At 34.2% G+C, this 14,190-nt stretch overlaps 1 protein-coding gene across 1 annotated transcript in view; it reads left to right on the top strand.

Annotated features, from left to right (window-relative positions):
- Nucleotides 1-204: 204 nt before the first annotated feature.
- LOC103543567 (PAN2-PAN3 deadenylation complex subunit PAN3-like) overlaps nucleotides 205-14,190 on the top strand; it is a 46,007-nt gene continuing 32,021 nt past the window's right edge. Inside the window, exons 1-3 of the mRNA XM_070606857.1 lie at nucleotides 205-336; nucleotides 1,130-1,196; nucleotides 3,069-3,139. Coding sequence (XP_070462958.1) covers nucleotides 1,133-1,196; nucleotides 3,069-3,139 — 135 coding nt within the window. The 5' untranslated portion in view covers nucleotides 205-336; nucleotides 1,130-1,132. The remainder of the gene's footprint in view (nucleotides 337-1,129; nucleotides 1,197-3,068; nucleotides 3,140-14,190) is intronic.

Below are 14,190 nucleotides of genomic sequence, written 5' to 3'. Positions count from 1 at the left end.
ACTAATGCAAAATACTATCTGTGGAAAAAAATTCAGTCAACTTGAGCTTTGTTCAACAGGTTTTTAGAGCTGAGCCAGTATTTATTTGGTCTTGCCTTTTGTCATGAACGGGTAACAGAGATTTGAGACTTGAAAACTTATTCAGGAACACAAAAACTACATCAGTGTTTTGCTTTTAAGTAATTTAAATACTTGAATTTTCCTTCTCTTTTAGTTCCTGGAATAGACGGAGGTGCTTTAACTGATACAAGTCTCACAGATTCCTATTTCAGCACCAGCTTTATTGGAGTCAATGGATTTGGAAGCCCTGTAGAAACAAAGTATCCCTTGGTGCAGGTATGGTTAGTATGAATTTATATGGCACTAGACAGTAAAGTTTATTCCCAGGGTGGGGGACAACTAGAGTGTTTATTTATTCCTAAATTTGTTGAGCAGGGGTGGGATTTTAGGAGGTGATGAGGTGGGTGGTATACAGATAAGCCGTGTCCCGTATGGTTGGATTCAGGGTGAGGCTTCAAGGGTGGGGTCGGGGGTGGGATGACAGTGGAGTATTTAGAGGGTAGTTAGAAAGAGACTAGTTTCACTCCTCTGTGTGTTTTGTGGGTATGGTGTAAAGGCCTTTCACAATGGAGAGACTATGGAATATATTAAGAAAGTATGGGATGTGTTTAGAGAGCAGAGAATAGCCTAATTTTATAGAAACTATAAGGAGTATAAAGGACAGTACGTGTTGGGAGAGGTTATTAGAGAGCAAGTGTTGCCTTTACGTATAGTCAGTTCACATCCTCTCGGATAGATATTGGAATTTTTATTCTGTGGACAAAGAAATCTAGTTACATACTTTGCCCAGGCTAATAAGTCATAGAAGTGCAATTCAAAATAGGCCTGCAACTTTGGTTTTAAATACATGACTAGTGAGTAAAATTTTCATTTGGTGTGTTAGAGGATTTGGAAGTTTTTGCATAGATTATTGTAACTCAAGCAGCAACATTTATAGGAAGATTAGAGTGTCAGTAATGTGAAAGATGGGTTGGAGAGGAATAAGCAAAGATGGTCAATCTTAACTTAATTGCTTGGATATTCTTAATTCTGTGTTTCTCAGTGATCTTATATGTGTATTATTTTTCAGAGAATGACCAATAGTAGCAGTTCCCCGAGCCTTGTGAATGACAGTGCCAAGCCGTATGCAGGCCACGGTGAGACCTGGTCCCTTTCTCTCTTTTATATATATATTTCTGACTCTAAAACAATATATCCATTGTAGAAAGTTTGAAAATTATAGATAGGTACAAGGAAGAGAATAAAAATGATCTATTATCTTCACACTCAGAGATAACTAAGATTTTGGTTATCTATATACACATACACACATATATACATAATAATAAGTATATACATAATAATAAAGATGGCATTAAATATAGTTTTAAATTATGAGTGTTGTTCCTTATAAATTGAATTCTATTGTTTGTTTTCATAATTTACTTAACTATTTTTGTTTCTATTCTTTTTTTTTTTAAGAACTGGAACACTCCAATAGTTGACTATATAAGTCTCTGTTCATATTTTGAGTTATTTCTTTTGGAAACATTCTTAGACATGGAATTACTGTTTTAGAAATTATAGACATTCTTAAGGCTTTTGATATAGAATTGCCAGATATCTTTCTGTATCCTATTTTTAAAATAAATGTTCAAGAATGGTTTTTAAAGAATATGTAACAATTGAGTGTTAATACTCTGCTTCAGTAAAGTGTTAACAATGATTAATAATGATGAGAATAAGAATTTGCATGTTGATTATTTCCTGTGATAGCCATTTTGTGTGTGTGTGTGTGTGTGTATCAGATCTCTTTCACTATTTGGAAATTTCAGCCTTTGTTTCTTTTGCTATAGAAAAAAAAGCAACATTTTAATATTGAATAAAATTATTAGAAACTAATTGGTAGCATTGTAATCTTTTTAGCATTCTCATAGAGTTTATGTGCTGACTTTTAACTGCTATGAAAGGTAGCATAAAGGGTGAATGATATTACCTATTTTTAAATGCCTTGAATGTATAAATTACATAAAAATACGTTATGTCTTACTATTTTATTAGCTTCTTTCTCTTGCGTATTAGTTACATTAAATTAATGTTAATTCTAATGAAGAACTAGATTATCAAAACCCAGGCAGAAGAAGCCAGAGAAATTAGGCAGCTATCTATCTGTACTGCATTATGAAGAGATTTAAGTTTCCTTTAAATGGGAACATTTACTATATTTTTTAAGATTTCACAGATAATTTAATCAGAAGCGTAAGATTAAAGCTTAAAATGGAAGATAAACTATTTCAGTGTATATCGTGCATGCCTTTTGAAAAACTCTTCTGATTTGTTAGGTGAGAAACAGTTTAGAGATATACCTTTATTTATAACTTCTGGAGTAATAGAACTTTGAACCTATAAAGCTTTGAAATTCGTGTTTGTTTTGAAATGTTTAATATTTCCATCTTTAAAAACTTAATTTACCTTATCTTTTTAGTAAGAATATCAAATATGTAGCAATAAACTTAAAAATCTGGAATATTCTGAGAGTTGATGGCTTTAAGGCCTTGCCTCTGGGTTAAAATCGAAGTGTGATCCCGGTGTGTGGTTGACTGCGCTTCCTCCCCAGCTACCCCTTTTATTTTTCTCATGATTTAGTCTCAAGAACACAAACATTCACTACATTCACTACAGGTAGACTGACTTTCTTTATCTACAGACTCCTAATAATGTGGTTAAGAGTCATCTTTGCCTTTTTTCTCTATTTGATTTTTCTTTGGGTTCTAAGCAAGCAGATGCATCCTAATCCATATAGCTTCTGAATAAATAGGTACTGAGTATTGGCTGAATGAAGTGTTCTCCAATTTGTGTTTCATTCACTCAAAATATTTGAACATCCACTGTATGCAAGATGTTGAGTTTAACTACTATTATGGTATATGATTTTTATTACTGTTATAAGCATTGTCAAGTTAAACGTTTATTAGATTTGTGGGTTACCTGAGTTGTCTCTGTGGAAACTTACGTAACTTACCTTCCAGATGCTCTAACTTCACCTGCTTCGTCCTTGTTTAATGACTTTGGTGCCCTCAACATCTCTCAGAGAAGAAAGGTAGGTGAAGTTGAACTTACGTGAAACTAAATAGAATGTAGAGGTGACATTGGTGTGTTACCTACATAATGGTCAATATTCTCTCAAGTGAAGGGAGGGCTTTTTATGGACTGTAACGTTTTTCTTGCCTATTGTTTACCCTTTTCCTTGTTATATATTATATCTAGAATTTCATTTGATCTCTGTGCATGGAATAGAGACATTTTATTTGAAGGGGTGAAATCCTTCTGCTTATTCTTGCTCATTTTCTTTATCTTAATGTGTTCTTTTTTTAAGATAGCATCTAATTTAATGTTGTAGTTGCTGTTAATGTGACCCACTGTAGGCATGTTAATCATGTTTTAACTTTATTTTGTGTCTAAATTTCAAAGAGATCTCCCCAAATTTGAACTCCTCGTTACAAGGCAAACTTAAAATCTTTAACTTTTCATAATTGGCCCAATTGTTTGAAAACAATTTAAAATCTTCTCTTATTAGAAATTTAATTCATTTTGTTTGGAATTGAGCTTGGTAGACCATGCATAGATTTGGAAATATTTTATAGGGACTGATTTTGTGACAAGTAGAAATGAAAACTTTATTATAGTTTGATGCCTTTGAGTCTTAACGAGAATCATTGTGTTATTAGTAATGATAATCTAAAGAAGGTGGTATTTTTGGTTAGGTTCAGTTGCAGCTAAAGATGTTCAGGAGGTTGAAAATCTTGGTGGCAATTACTGTAAGGTTATAACTAATTCAATTTCCTAAGTAATGGAAGAAAGACCCAAAAGAAAAGAATATTAGAATATTAATTTTAGAAAACTGATATAAACTTAAGATTAGTTTAGAAAGTATCTGATTGAGGGTAGTATAAAATGAATTTCAAAGAGACTAGATGTTTTCAAGACAAAAAAATTTATGGGGTCAGGTATAAATAACACCAAAACCTCATATACCTAAATCCCCATTTTGAAACATAGATGAGAAGAAGGAAGTAATTAATTATAAAATGCTTTTAAGCAACTAGAATTGATTGATTAAAATGTATGGGTTGATTTTATAGACTTTCTTATAGGCTCTCACCAAGAACGCGTTTATTCTTGCTTTACGTACTATTCTCATAAATTGGAATATGTGGTTTCTAAATCCATATAGTAGAAGTGGAATAGCATTGGACACAAGCAGACTCATTGGCGGTAGTGAGAAGTGACAATAGACAAAGCCTGTCAATATGGAAGGGAACAGTAAAATGCTGAAAAGCACGTACAACCTAGAAATCAAGTTATCTGGAGCTATGTAGTATAGGGGGAAAGTGAAAAGCCCTTAAGTAGTCTTAGGGGGTCCCCTTCTGCCTTTTTATATCCTTAAAGTAATAATCAGTTACCCATGATAAGTAACATTTCTGATGTATAAGTAGAAAGTAAAACTAGAATGGCAAATAAATGCTTAAAAGTATTCTAATATGAGAGTTTGGTGGAATGTATTTTAAAGTTGAAATATATGACTTAGAGCTACTGATACTTATTTTTGAGAAAATGGCAAAAATCCCTGGAGATTGGAAAAAGGAAGATATAGTGCCCATTCTTTTAAAATTTATTTTAGTAAAGAAAAATAATAAAAGGAAATATTACTACAAATGTGACCTCAATATTTGGAGAAATATTAGAATATATCCTAACGGAAGCTGATTATAGTGAAATGAGTACTATGCGGTGATTTTTGAGGTGCTTGATTTCTAGCTTTGTGACCTTGGGCCAACTTTCTAGTCTGTAATCTTCACATCTGTGAAATGATGAGCATGGCCTGGATAATTGCCATAGTGTAAACTCAATGTCTGTCTAAACTGAAAGGACCTGTGTGTCAGTCTCTACTTAGAAATTCAGGGTTCACAGTGTGTCTTTGAAGGACCATATTTTCTTGCCATTTACATTTAAAATTACATGTAGGGACGTAGAGATTTTTTCCAATAGTGGGCTATATGGTTAGCAATCTGTGTGAGTACAAGTTGCATGTATTTTTAAATTGTTAATGGTTGAGTTGAGAAGGTTTAAAATCTCTTCGTATTGGAAATACTCTTGGCATAAGAGTATTGCATGCTACACATTGTGAATTAAAGGTATGTGGAGACTTTATCTGTTTTTCTCTTGTTGTAGTAGTTCATAATGTCTGTTTAATGATGTAATTTTAGTGGAAGTAACTCCAACTTATGTAAATATTTAATTATAATTCCAGGTTGATCTAAGCAGGCTGTCCTGATTACTCAATGATATTTATTTCATAATGGTATCAGAGAACAAGTAGTTAGGCCATACTACTGTTTCATAGCTAGTTAGGTAAATCATTTTCTGAAAATCTCAGTTGGACCAATCCCTGGGCCAGATATGCTGCTTTTTCCCTGTCGGGTATGTGAATTATTGGGATCAGATCAATCAGTCAGGTGTTTTTACTGTAGGCAGTCTAACTGTCTTGTATGTGGAAAATTAAAAAAGAATGGACTGATGTTTTTCTTGCTTTCCTCAAATCTAATTGTAGAGGGAATACATGAACCTACTAGAGAACATTTACCCAGCAGCATATTAACTAGTGCCAATTTAAATATCTGATGATTGCGAAGTAGCAGAGAATTCTCTAGATTCAGAAAAGTGAATGGAGAAAAGATGTTTTGGGTTGACATTTTTGAATATGGAGAAACAGATAGCAGAAAGTGTTGCTTGCTTACAACTAGAGAGTTAGGATCTTCAGTAAATTTTTTAATTTTCTTCTTTCTATCATAAATAAGCTAAGAAACTACAGCTGAGGTCCTTGTATCTATAGGGACTTACTGAAATGAAATGTGGGATGTGAAAAACAGTCCAAGGAGGTTCACAGCCATTCAACTGGGTTGATTTATTGTTGTTAGTTATGTGAAAAACTTCCTGAAGAGTTGTATACTGAGAATATATGCCTTAGAGCACTACCACTCATGGAGTATCAAGGGACCAGTGCTAGTCCATGAAGTATTTGTTAACCTGTCTGTAGGGAGGTAAGTTAAAACATTGAAAGTAAATGTTTAGAAACTCATTTAACAATTTGATAATACTGCAGCATCCAAATATGTGATCACTTTTCCAGTAATTTATTTTTATTTTACAAAAGTATAGGACCATGATGTATAGGAAATTTTTTAAAAAGTGATCTTCCATAATTGATGCTTGAGAAGCACTGATTGTTTTCTTTATTTTCCGTATTAGGAATACCTAATTTTATAGATAGAAAAACTAGCCATTATTTGAAAATGTGTATAATTATTGTTGGCCAAGGGTGGTGGTGGAAGAAGTTGAATTATGGCTATATACTCTGTGGGAGAGTTAAGTCCCCCCAAACACTAGAGATGGAGTTTTGTTGAAAATGGGAATTAATATATTAGAGATTAATACGTGAGGAAACCTTAACAGCAAGAAAGATAAGGTTGAGAACTGGTATGACAGAAAAAGACTTGAGAGTCACTGTGAATCACAAATGTGATCTAGACAGCAGTAAAATTCTCCTTAAATCCTTTGGGAACAAAGTATCTTTGTAACAAAGTTAGTTGAAATACAGATATTCATAAATGAAGTGATTCAGTCCTATGATATCTTGCTAACTATTCTTGCTAAGCTGTGAGTTTTTATGCAGGGCAACCACAGATGATTGAGACAAATCTTAGGCAAAGTGAGAAGCCTTCGAAATTTGCGTCTGACATTCTTGGCTTCCCCTTTTATATCTTTCTTGGCCCTTCTTTGCCCTTTTTTTTTTTTTTGTCATCTAGTCATTTTCCTATTCAGCTTTCCCACCTCTCTCCATTAAAGCAAAAAATGCTCTGGTGCCTGTCTTTTACATTTCTTGTTTTAGTTGTACTTTAGTATGGTGTTTCAATCAATATGCAGCTTTACTTGGGCATTTGCATTTTATTTCTAATAATGGGATAACAGATTTTCACTGTTACAAAAAATTGTAAATCTTTTAGGTTTTAATAACAAGTATAGTTCTTTGGACTTAGGGGATAAAGATTTCTGAAGTATCATGTTTATTTCTTCTGTTCGTGATTTTATAGCTCTTGGTTAGGATGAGGGACATGAGATCAAAAAGGGCTGCCTTAGCTGCTGATAGCTTATTTGTGAGGAGACGTAGGTGGTGGAGGCCCGGTTCTGGATTGTTCTGCTTCAGGTGGAAGTTCACTAATAGTACTTTCTCTGCTTCCTTCCCTGTTTGATCTCAGTTTGGAACCTCCTTCCCACTGTTCTCTATCTTAAGAGCATCCGTCCTTCTTTCTGCCATCTCTACTATGAAATTTACTTATGATATGTATTGTATGTTTTTTGATTAATTTCGCATTTGAATTTTTTTTTTGGTAGCATTTCTGTTCTAATGTCTTTGAAAGATAACTTTTACGTTATTTCTACTCCAGGGAACTAAACAGGGAATAAAAGGGAAACTGGAGAGTATTTGTGGTAGAGTTCTTTCGTAGAGAAAACTAAAGTAAATTTGGAGAAACTAATAGGATTATCGCATAGACAATCTGGAATGTAAGCCTTCCCTAATCCTTTTGATGGTTAGGCCCATTCTGGAACATCAAACCAAGTATTGATCTCAGGAAAAATAAAAGATGAGAAAATCGAGAAGATATTGAAAAATAACTGAAATCTTAATGGAAATCACAGTCTAAAACTTCACCTGTAAGACCATTGTTTTTAAATTTTTGATTTATGTTCTCAGGCATTGTTTTACTTAGTATTTAGGTTTCTAGGTCAGCCATATTAGTCTCTTTTACCTGTTTAAGTATCGTGCAGTAATGTTTCTATGGAGAATCATGTTTAGAATTCCAAATTAATATGCTCAGAGTTCTTCTTTTATTGGAATTGACTACACTTTCATTCGCCTCCACTTGCCAAGCTGTGGGATTGTGCACTATCCCAGGTGAAGCCAGATGTAGGTGAGGTTTTAGGTTTCGAGATATGTATGAGTGGGTCCTTTGCAGAAACTAGTAGTGTTGTTGGAGTCCAAGTTCCCATAGGCACATGAGCACCCATGGTTCCTGTTTGTAGCTTGCTCAGAGACTCTTGATGAGTTTTTATTTCTCATAAAGAACAAACAGTGGGAACAGTAGTAACCTAGTAGTATTAAATAATGGTTAAGGTTTTAGGGTTTGGAGTTGGATGCCAGGCAATCTGAATTGAGTATCTATTTCTTCACTGATTATCTTTGTGTCTTTAAGCTTAGTTCAACCTTTCTGTTTCTTCATTCACAAAATGAGAATAATAATACTTAGTACCTACTATGTAGAGTTGTTTGTGAAGACTAAATGAGATCCATTTCCTGGCACACAAGTGCCGAATAAATCATAGCTGTTAATTGGTAGCAATACATGGTGTTCACCAAACCTTTCTAGCCTTGTTTGGGAGTTGTTAACTCTTATTAAATAAATAAATATCTGTTGCTACTCACTCTGGATCAAGCTGTATTGGAATTGCCCACTGGAAAAGCAGTTCTCCAGTAGTTACTCTGAGGGTGTCCATCTTTTCTCTGAGGTGTTCAGGCCTCTCCTCCCCCAACATTAATTCTTTGCTTCTTCCCCACACAGCTGTTAGCCTCTCACACATCCTTCAAATTTGGTGAAAATTCATCTGGAGTTTTCTCATAATGTAGTGGCAGACAGAAACTTGGTTTTATTTATATTGACAGTGATTTTCTGTGTTTGTTCCAGTTAATATGGAAAATTGAAATAATTCTTTTATAAATTGTGTTGTATATTTTATTATATCATTTGATTGCTCCAACAATTCTTTGAGAAACAGTGTTTTTTCCATTTTTTGGATTGAGAAATGGAAGTTTTGAGAGATCAAGTAATTTACCTAGAATAATATAGATAACATTTATTTACATTTTAGAGAAGAAAATCTCTCTAGGGCAATATGAGAGGGTGAGATGACTGAGTCTTTTATAAGGTGGGAAAAATGGAGAGGTAGTGGAGAGGCCACTGGTAGTATGCAGAGGAGGAGATAGAACATTGATTTGACCTTACGCCTGCTGCTTTTTCCATTTATGTGATGATCTCAGTGTAAATTTCTATAAACACAATTTCTAGGGCAAGAATACACAAACGTTTGGTAATTGACAGATTCCTTTTTAGAAATGCTGCACAAATTTATATTCCTACTCATAGGTGCTGGTTTTTCTGCAACTGGAAACCTCTGCAACCTTGAAAACACTGAGATGTAAAACTCTTGCGTATCTTTGTCATTCTATAGGCAAAAACCCCCCTCATTGTTTAAATTTGATTACCGGTGCTGTTGAACTTCTCTTTTATGTTTATTGGCCCTTGACATTTTTTTCATGTCCTTTGCTCATTTTTCTGTTGGGTTATCCTTTCTGAGTTCATTGTAAGCTCTTTGTGTATGTTTTAGAGATTTAACTATCTTCTATCAGATGTTTCAATCTCTTCCTCCCATTTTGTTTTTGGTATTGAATTTCACAAATAATTTATTCCATCAGCTTTGAAACGTCATACTCTGCTTGTCTTTTATTAAGCACATTAAAAAAGAAAAAATATTAAGCTCATGTTTGTTAAAATGGCATGGTAATTCCCTGTCTGATGAGTTAGTGACTCAGTCATTGTTTTCTTATATTATGCAAGTAACATTAGATTGAAAATATGACAACATTAGATTGTTTAAAAATATGATTGTTTCTATAGAGAAAGACTCAACGTTGAAAGGGTTGATTTTATTTTATTTTCCTGCTAAATAAAGAGTACTCCAGGTTGAGCTTCCAGGATTGTGTTGAGATAAAGATGTGCTTTAGAAAGAGCAGATTGAATTTTGTTGTAACAAATTAGGAGTTCAAAAGCACTTTCTGTACTTTATTTTAATGGTACTTTGTGTGCAGTGACCCCTTGCTTTTTTTGAGTCAAGAAAAAGTCTTGCAAATTTATGATTTCAAGGGAATTTTGTCTTATTGATTGATTAAAAAAAATCTTACGAGAGATTTTTGTTTTGGAGGCTTTTTTGTTAGATGCGTGTTGTGGTTTGGTGTTTGACGCTTTACCATGTTTAAACACATAAACTGAAACGGCATACCTTTATAGATAGTATGTTGGCTCTAGTCTTTATCTAGTTTTAGCTTTGGGGATTTTGAGTTCTTACCTAAAAATGATAGTTTAGTACAATTATGGTGCATTTCCTTCTTGAACCTGGAAACTAGTGGCTCCCTCTGAGATGCTCTGCCTGGCTTCTTTACATTCTGCTCCGGTCATCGTATTTACGAAGCGTAGAAGCTGATATGAAGAGGTTTTCATTGCTGGTGGTTGATCTTTATTTTCCTAGGAAGTAGGGGTCAGGAATAAATTAGTAAAGATGAGTTTAGAATTCTCATCCACAAACATGTTAGCCTAAGTTTTAAGCTAAATTTAGCCAAAACTATATAATTTTCCCCAACTCTATTTAATTCCCAAGATTTGTTCTTCTTGCTTTTTGAAAATGGGCTTGGGGGAACTGCGTAATTTTGTTTCTTTGAATGAAGTCTCTGTAGCTCTTGTTTCTCATTGATCCCATCCATGCCAACTAGATTCACAGATGGATTCTTTTAGGAATCTGTCTTTGGTTCTTTTAGGATTAGTCAGAATAATGTTAAGATTGTAATATATTAGGGAATATTAGAGAATGCGGAGTAGATTTCTTTGAATTGGAGGCAGAATATCGTAGTTAAGAGTACAGGCTCTGGAACCCAAGCTTATGTTAGTTGTGAGATTAAAGATGAGGTATATTAGCCTTGTCTAAGCCTCACTTTTCTTTTCTGTAAAGTTGGTATTATAATGTGGCTATCTTACAGAATTATGAATATTAAATACATTAATGGGTATAAAGTGCTTGGCATAGTGCCTTGTGCTTGTCAAATGGCAGTTGTTACAGTCTTCTATGGCTTATGATTCTGCGATTTTAAAATATATGTTTATCTGTTTCTGAATGTGTGTGAGATGACTCTTGATTCGCCACTACCTTAGTTTAAGTTCAATTTATAGTAAAGAGTATTTCTGAAGATATTTTCCTCCATTTCATGATTGAATTTAAGCAAAGGTACACATACAAATAAATCAAAAGGGAACCTTTTGCTAATAAGCGAATAGTCATTTTAGCATGATGGTTGGTTTTGATAAGGGATTATAATTCATATGAAAACTTTTATAGGGGCTGGCCCCATGGCCGAGTGGTTAAGTTTTCATGCTCTGCTTCGGTGGCCCAGGGTTTCGCTGGTTCGGATCCTGGGCGCAGACATGGTACCGCTCATCAGGCCACGTGGAGGCAGCGTCCCACATGCCACAACTAGAAGGACCCGCAACTAAAATACACAACTATGTACTGGGGGGATTGGGGGAGAAAAAGCAGAGGGGGAAAAGGAAAGAAGATTGGCAACAGTTGTTAGCTCAGGTGCCAATCTTTAAAAAAAGCCAAACTTTTATAATCATTACAGTTGGTAGTTTACTGTGGAACTAATTTTCATGACTTTAAAGAAAAACCTTTATTCACTTTCACTTAAAATATTTTAATAATTTTGGCATGATATTTTATTTCTCCACGTCTTGTGTTCTGGTTCCACGCTAAAGCAAAAGAATAAAAGAAGTTGCAGTTTGGTGTTCCAGTCCTTTAGAAATTGAATGTGGCCTTTCTTAGCAAGGCTAGTCCAACTGATGTCGTTTTTGATGGCGTGAAACTTCATTGTAATGTTTAGGTTTTGAGAACAGAAGTAATGGCTGCTTTGTAGGCTTTGTTAAATTTATGTAGATAATATTGGGAGACTCCTTCCCCGGGATCTGACTCATAGCAGAGCTTAAAGATATATGTTTGTATGTAAATCCCATTCTGCTACATTTGATAGAATTTAGATCTGTTTTTACTCAGCATCATCCCCTATTTTCATCCTCTCATCCTATACTGATTTGTATATTGACTCCATGAATTAAAAGGTCTCTTTCGTTTATAGATGTTTACCTGCCCATGCGTCTTTAACAATGACAGTCTGTTTTTTCTATAGACTTGTTTGCGCATCCCATCCTACTATTGTTTTTATTTAAACAGTGAGAATGTGAGGAACCTAACACATTTTTATGAAAAGCCCACGATTGATAATGAATTGCAGGACAAAATACAACATAACCTTTGAGGCTGACTTATTATGTTTTTGATTTTTAAGTCTTTTACTTACAGAGAAAATTGATTGGAGCCCAAGATACAGTGATTCGTAGGTCTGAATTTACTGTTATAAATTAGTTAGGTATAGGAGCCTTTAAAATCCAAGTGTATTAACACACCTAATTAGCTAATAAATCAGCTACAGGTTCCTGGTGTTGATGATTTTATGTAAATTAGTTAATTTATTTGATTTTAAAATCCAAATGGTTTAAATCAGTTTGTGTTCTATTTTTTCCCAATGAGTTTGGATTGACCACTGATGGTCAATGGAATTAGAGTCTTATATTTAGTTCTCATAATTACAAATATGCTAAAATGTTAGGATATTTAATTAATTGAAGGAAGACCATTGTGAACCAGAAGAGGTTGTAAAAGAAATGCAGATTTATTTTCAAATAAATATATAGTGAATTCTAGGCCAGAGTTTTCTATTTGTAGACCTTAGACCCTTAGGAGTGGCACAAGGTAGGTTGCTGAGTTATTACTGCAAAAGGCAATGAATGACCATATTCATTAAGCATTCTCTGGAGGGAGATAATATTTCATATATGTGTACTACTATTTTCCAGGTATGTAAAGATGCTGTGATGAATAAGATGCAAGCCATTTAAAAGTCTCTTTCATAGTAACTTTAAATCATCATTTGTGGTTTCAGAGTACAAAAGTGAAAGCAGAGTTACTATGTTTTTGATGTTCAAAGGGGATTCTTAAACTTCAGGGCATTGGAAACTTTTCGTCTTAGAATAACAATTAGATTTCTCTAGTTTATTACTAATGATTAGATTATGAGGCACAATAACATGCTGGTAATGTGAAGCATTGTCAAGCTGATGCTGTTTTGCAATTTAGCAGAAGAATTGTGCACTGAAAATTGGTCTATTACTTGGCAGCTTTAACTACATTTTCTATAAAAGCAGTGGTATTTATAGATTTTTCTTTTGCCAGACTGTGAACTTTTTAGGGGAAGAGAATAGATTTTATCGTTGTATTTCTAGGAAGGGCAGAGAGCCTTATGCTGAAATGTTGAGTGAATGAGTGAATGGAAAAAAAAAAAGTGTACACATTTAGACTCTTCAACTAAAACAGTCCTAAAAATTTACTTTTACTGTTCTTTCTTTTGACGTAGTCTAGAGACTTATCTCATTTGTTAGGAAGGAGAGCAGACTTCCGTTAGTCCTAAACATTTAGAATGAGCTTTTAGCGGGTTAGGGTAAGAGGTTTTGAGGAACCAGGGCCTTAGGGGCTATGAGTGATGATCTTTAAGGCTCTGAGTATGTAGAGCAAGCTATAATGAGGTGATGTTGAGCTATTGAACCCCTGTCCCTTTTCATTGTGGAGAGAGCCCCCAATTTCTGTTTGGACTGCTGCTTGTTTCTTATCCAGGTCTTTTCTCTGACATTCTCTAGAACTTTACTAGTCAAAGTGTGGTCACCAGACCAGCAGTGCTAGCAGTCTGGGGACCCTTTTAGAAATGCAGACTCTCAGGTCTCACTCTAGGCCTACCAAATCAGAATCTTTATTTTAACAAGATCTTCAGAAGATGCATCTGTTCATTACAGTTTGAGAAGTGCTAATCTAGAATACATTCTCAAACTTTTTCTTGTCCTGGGAGCTTTTGTTTAAGCCCTAGGCTGTTTTTTTTTTTTTAAATGCCCAATAAAAAGGGTAAGACTATTTTCAACTATACTATCTTATTGTGCTGTTTATTTAGATTTTGTGAAGAATGATAAAAATCACTTTTGTAGTGAATCTTCAGACTTAAAGTAAAAATTGTATGTATTAGAGAGAGAGAAATAAAAGTTACATGCTCTGCTGAATATTTTACCACAGAATCAAAAAGATTGAGAATTTTGATGTGTAATACTAACT

The sequence above is a fragment of the Equus przewalskii genome, unplaced genomic scaffold, assembly GCF_037783145.1.
Source record: "Equus przewalskii isolate Varuska unplaced genomic scaffold, EquPr2 contig_9199, whole genome shotgun sequence".
NCBI lineage: Eukaryota > Metazoa > Chordata > Mammalia > Perissodactyla > Equidae > Equus > Equus przewalskii.
The sequence above is the reverse complement of the archived record's forward strand: the minus strand, read 5'-3'. Positions and strand labels throughout refer to the sequence as shown.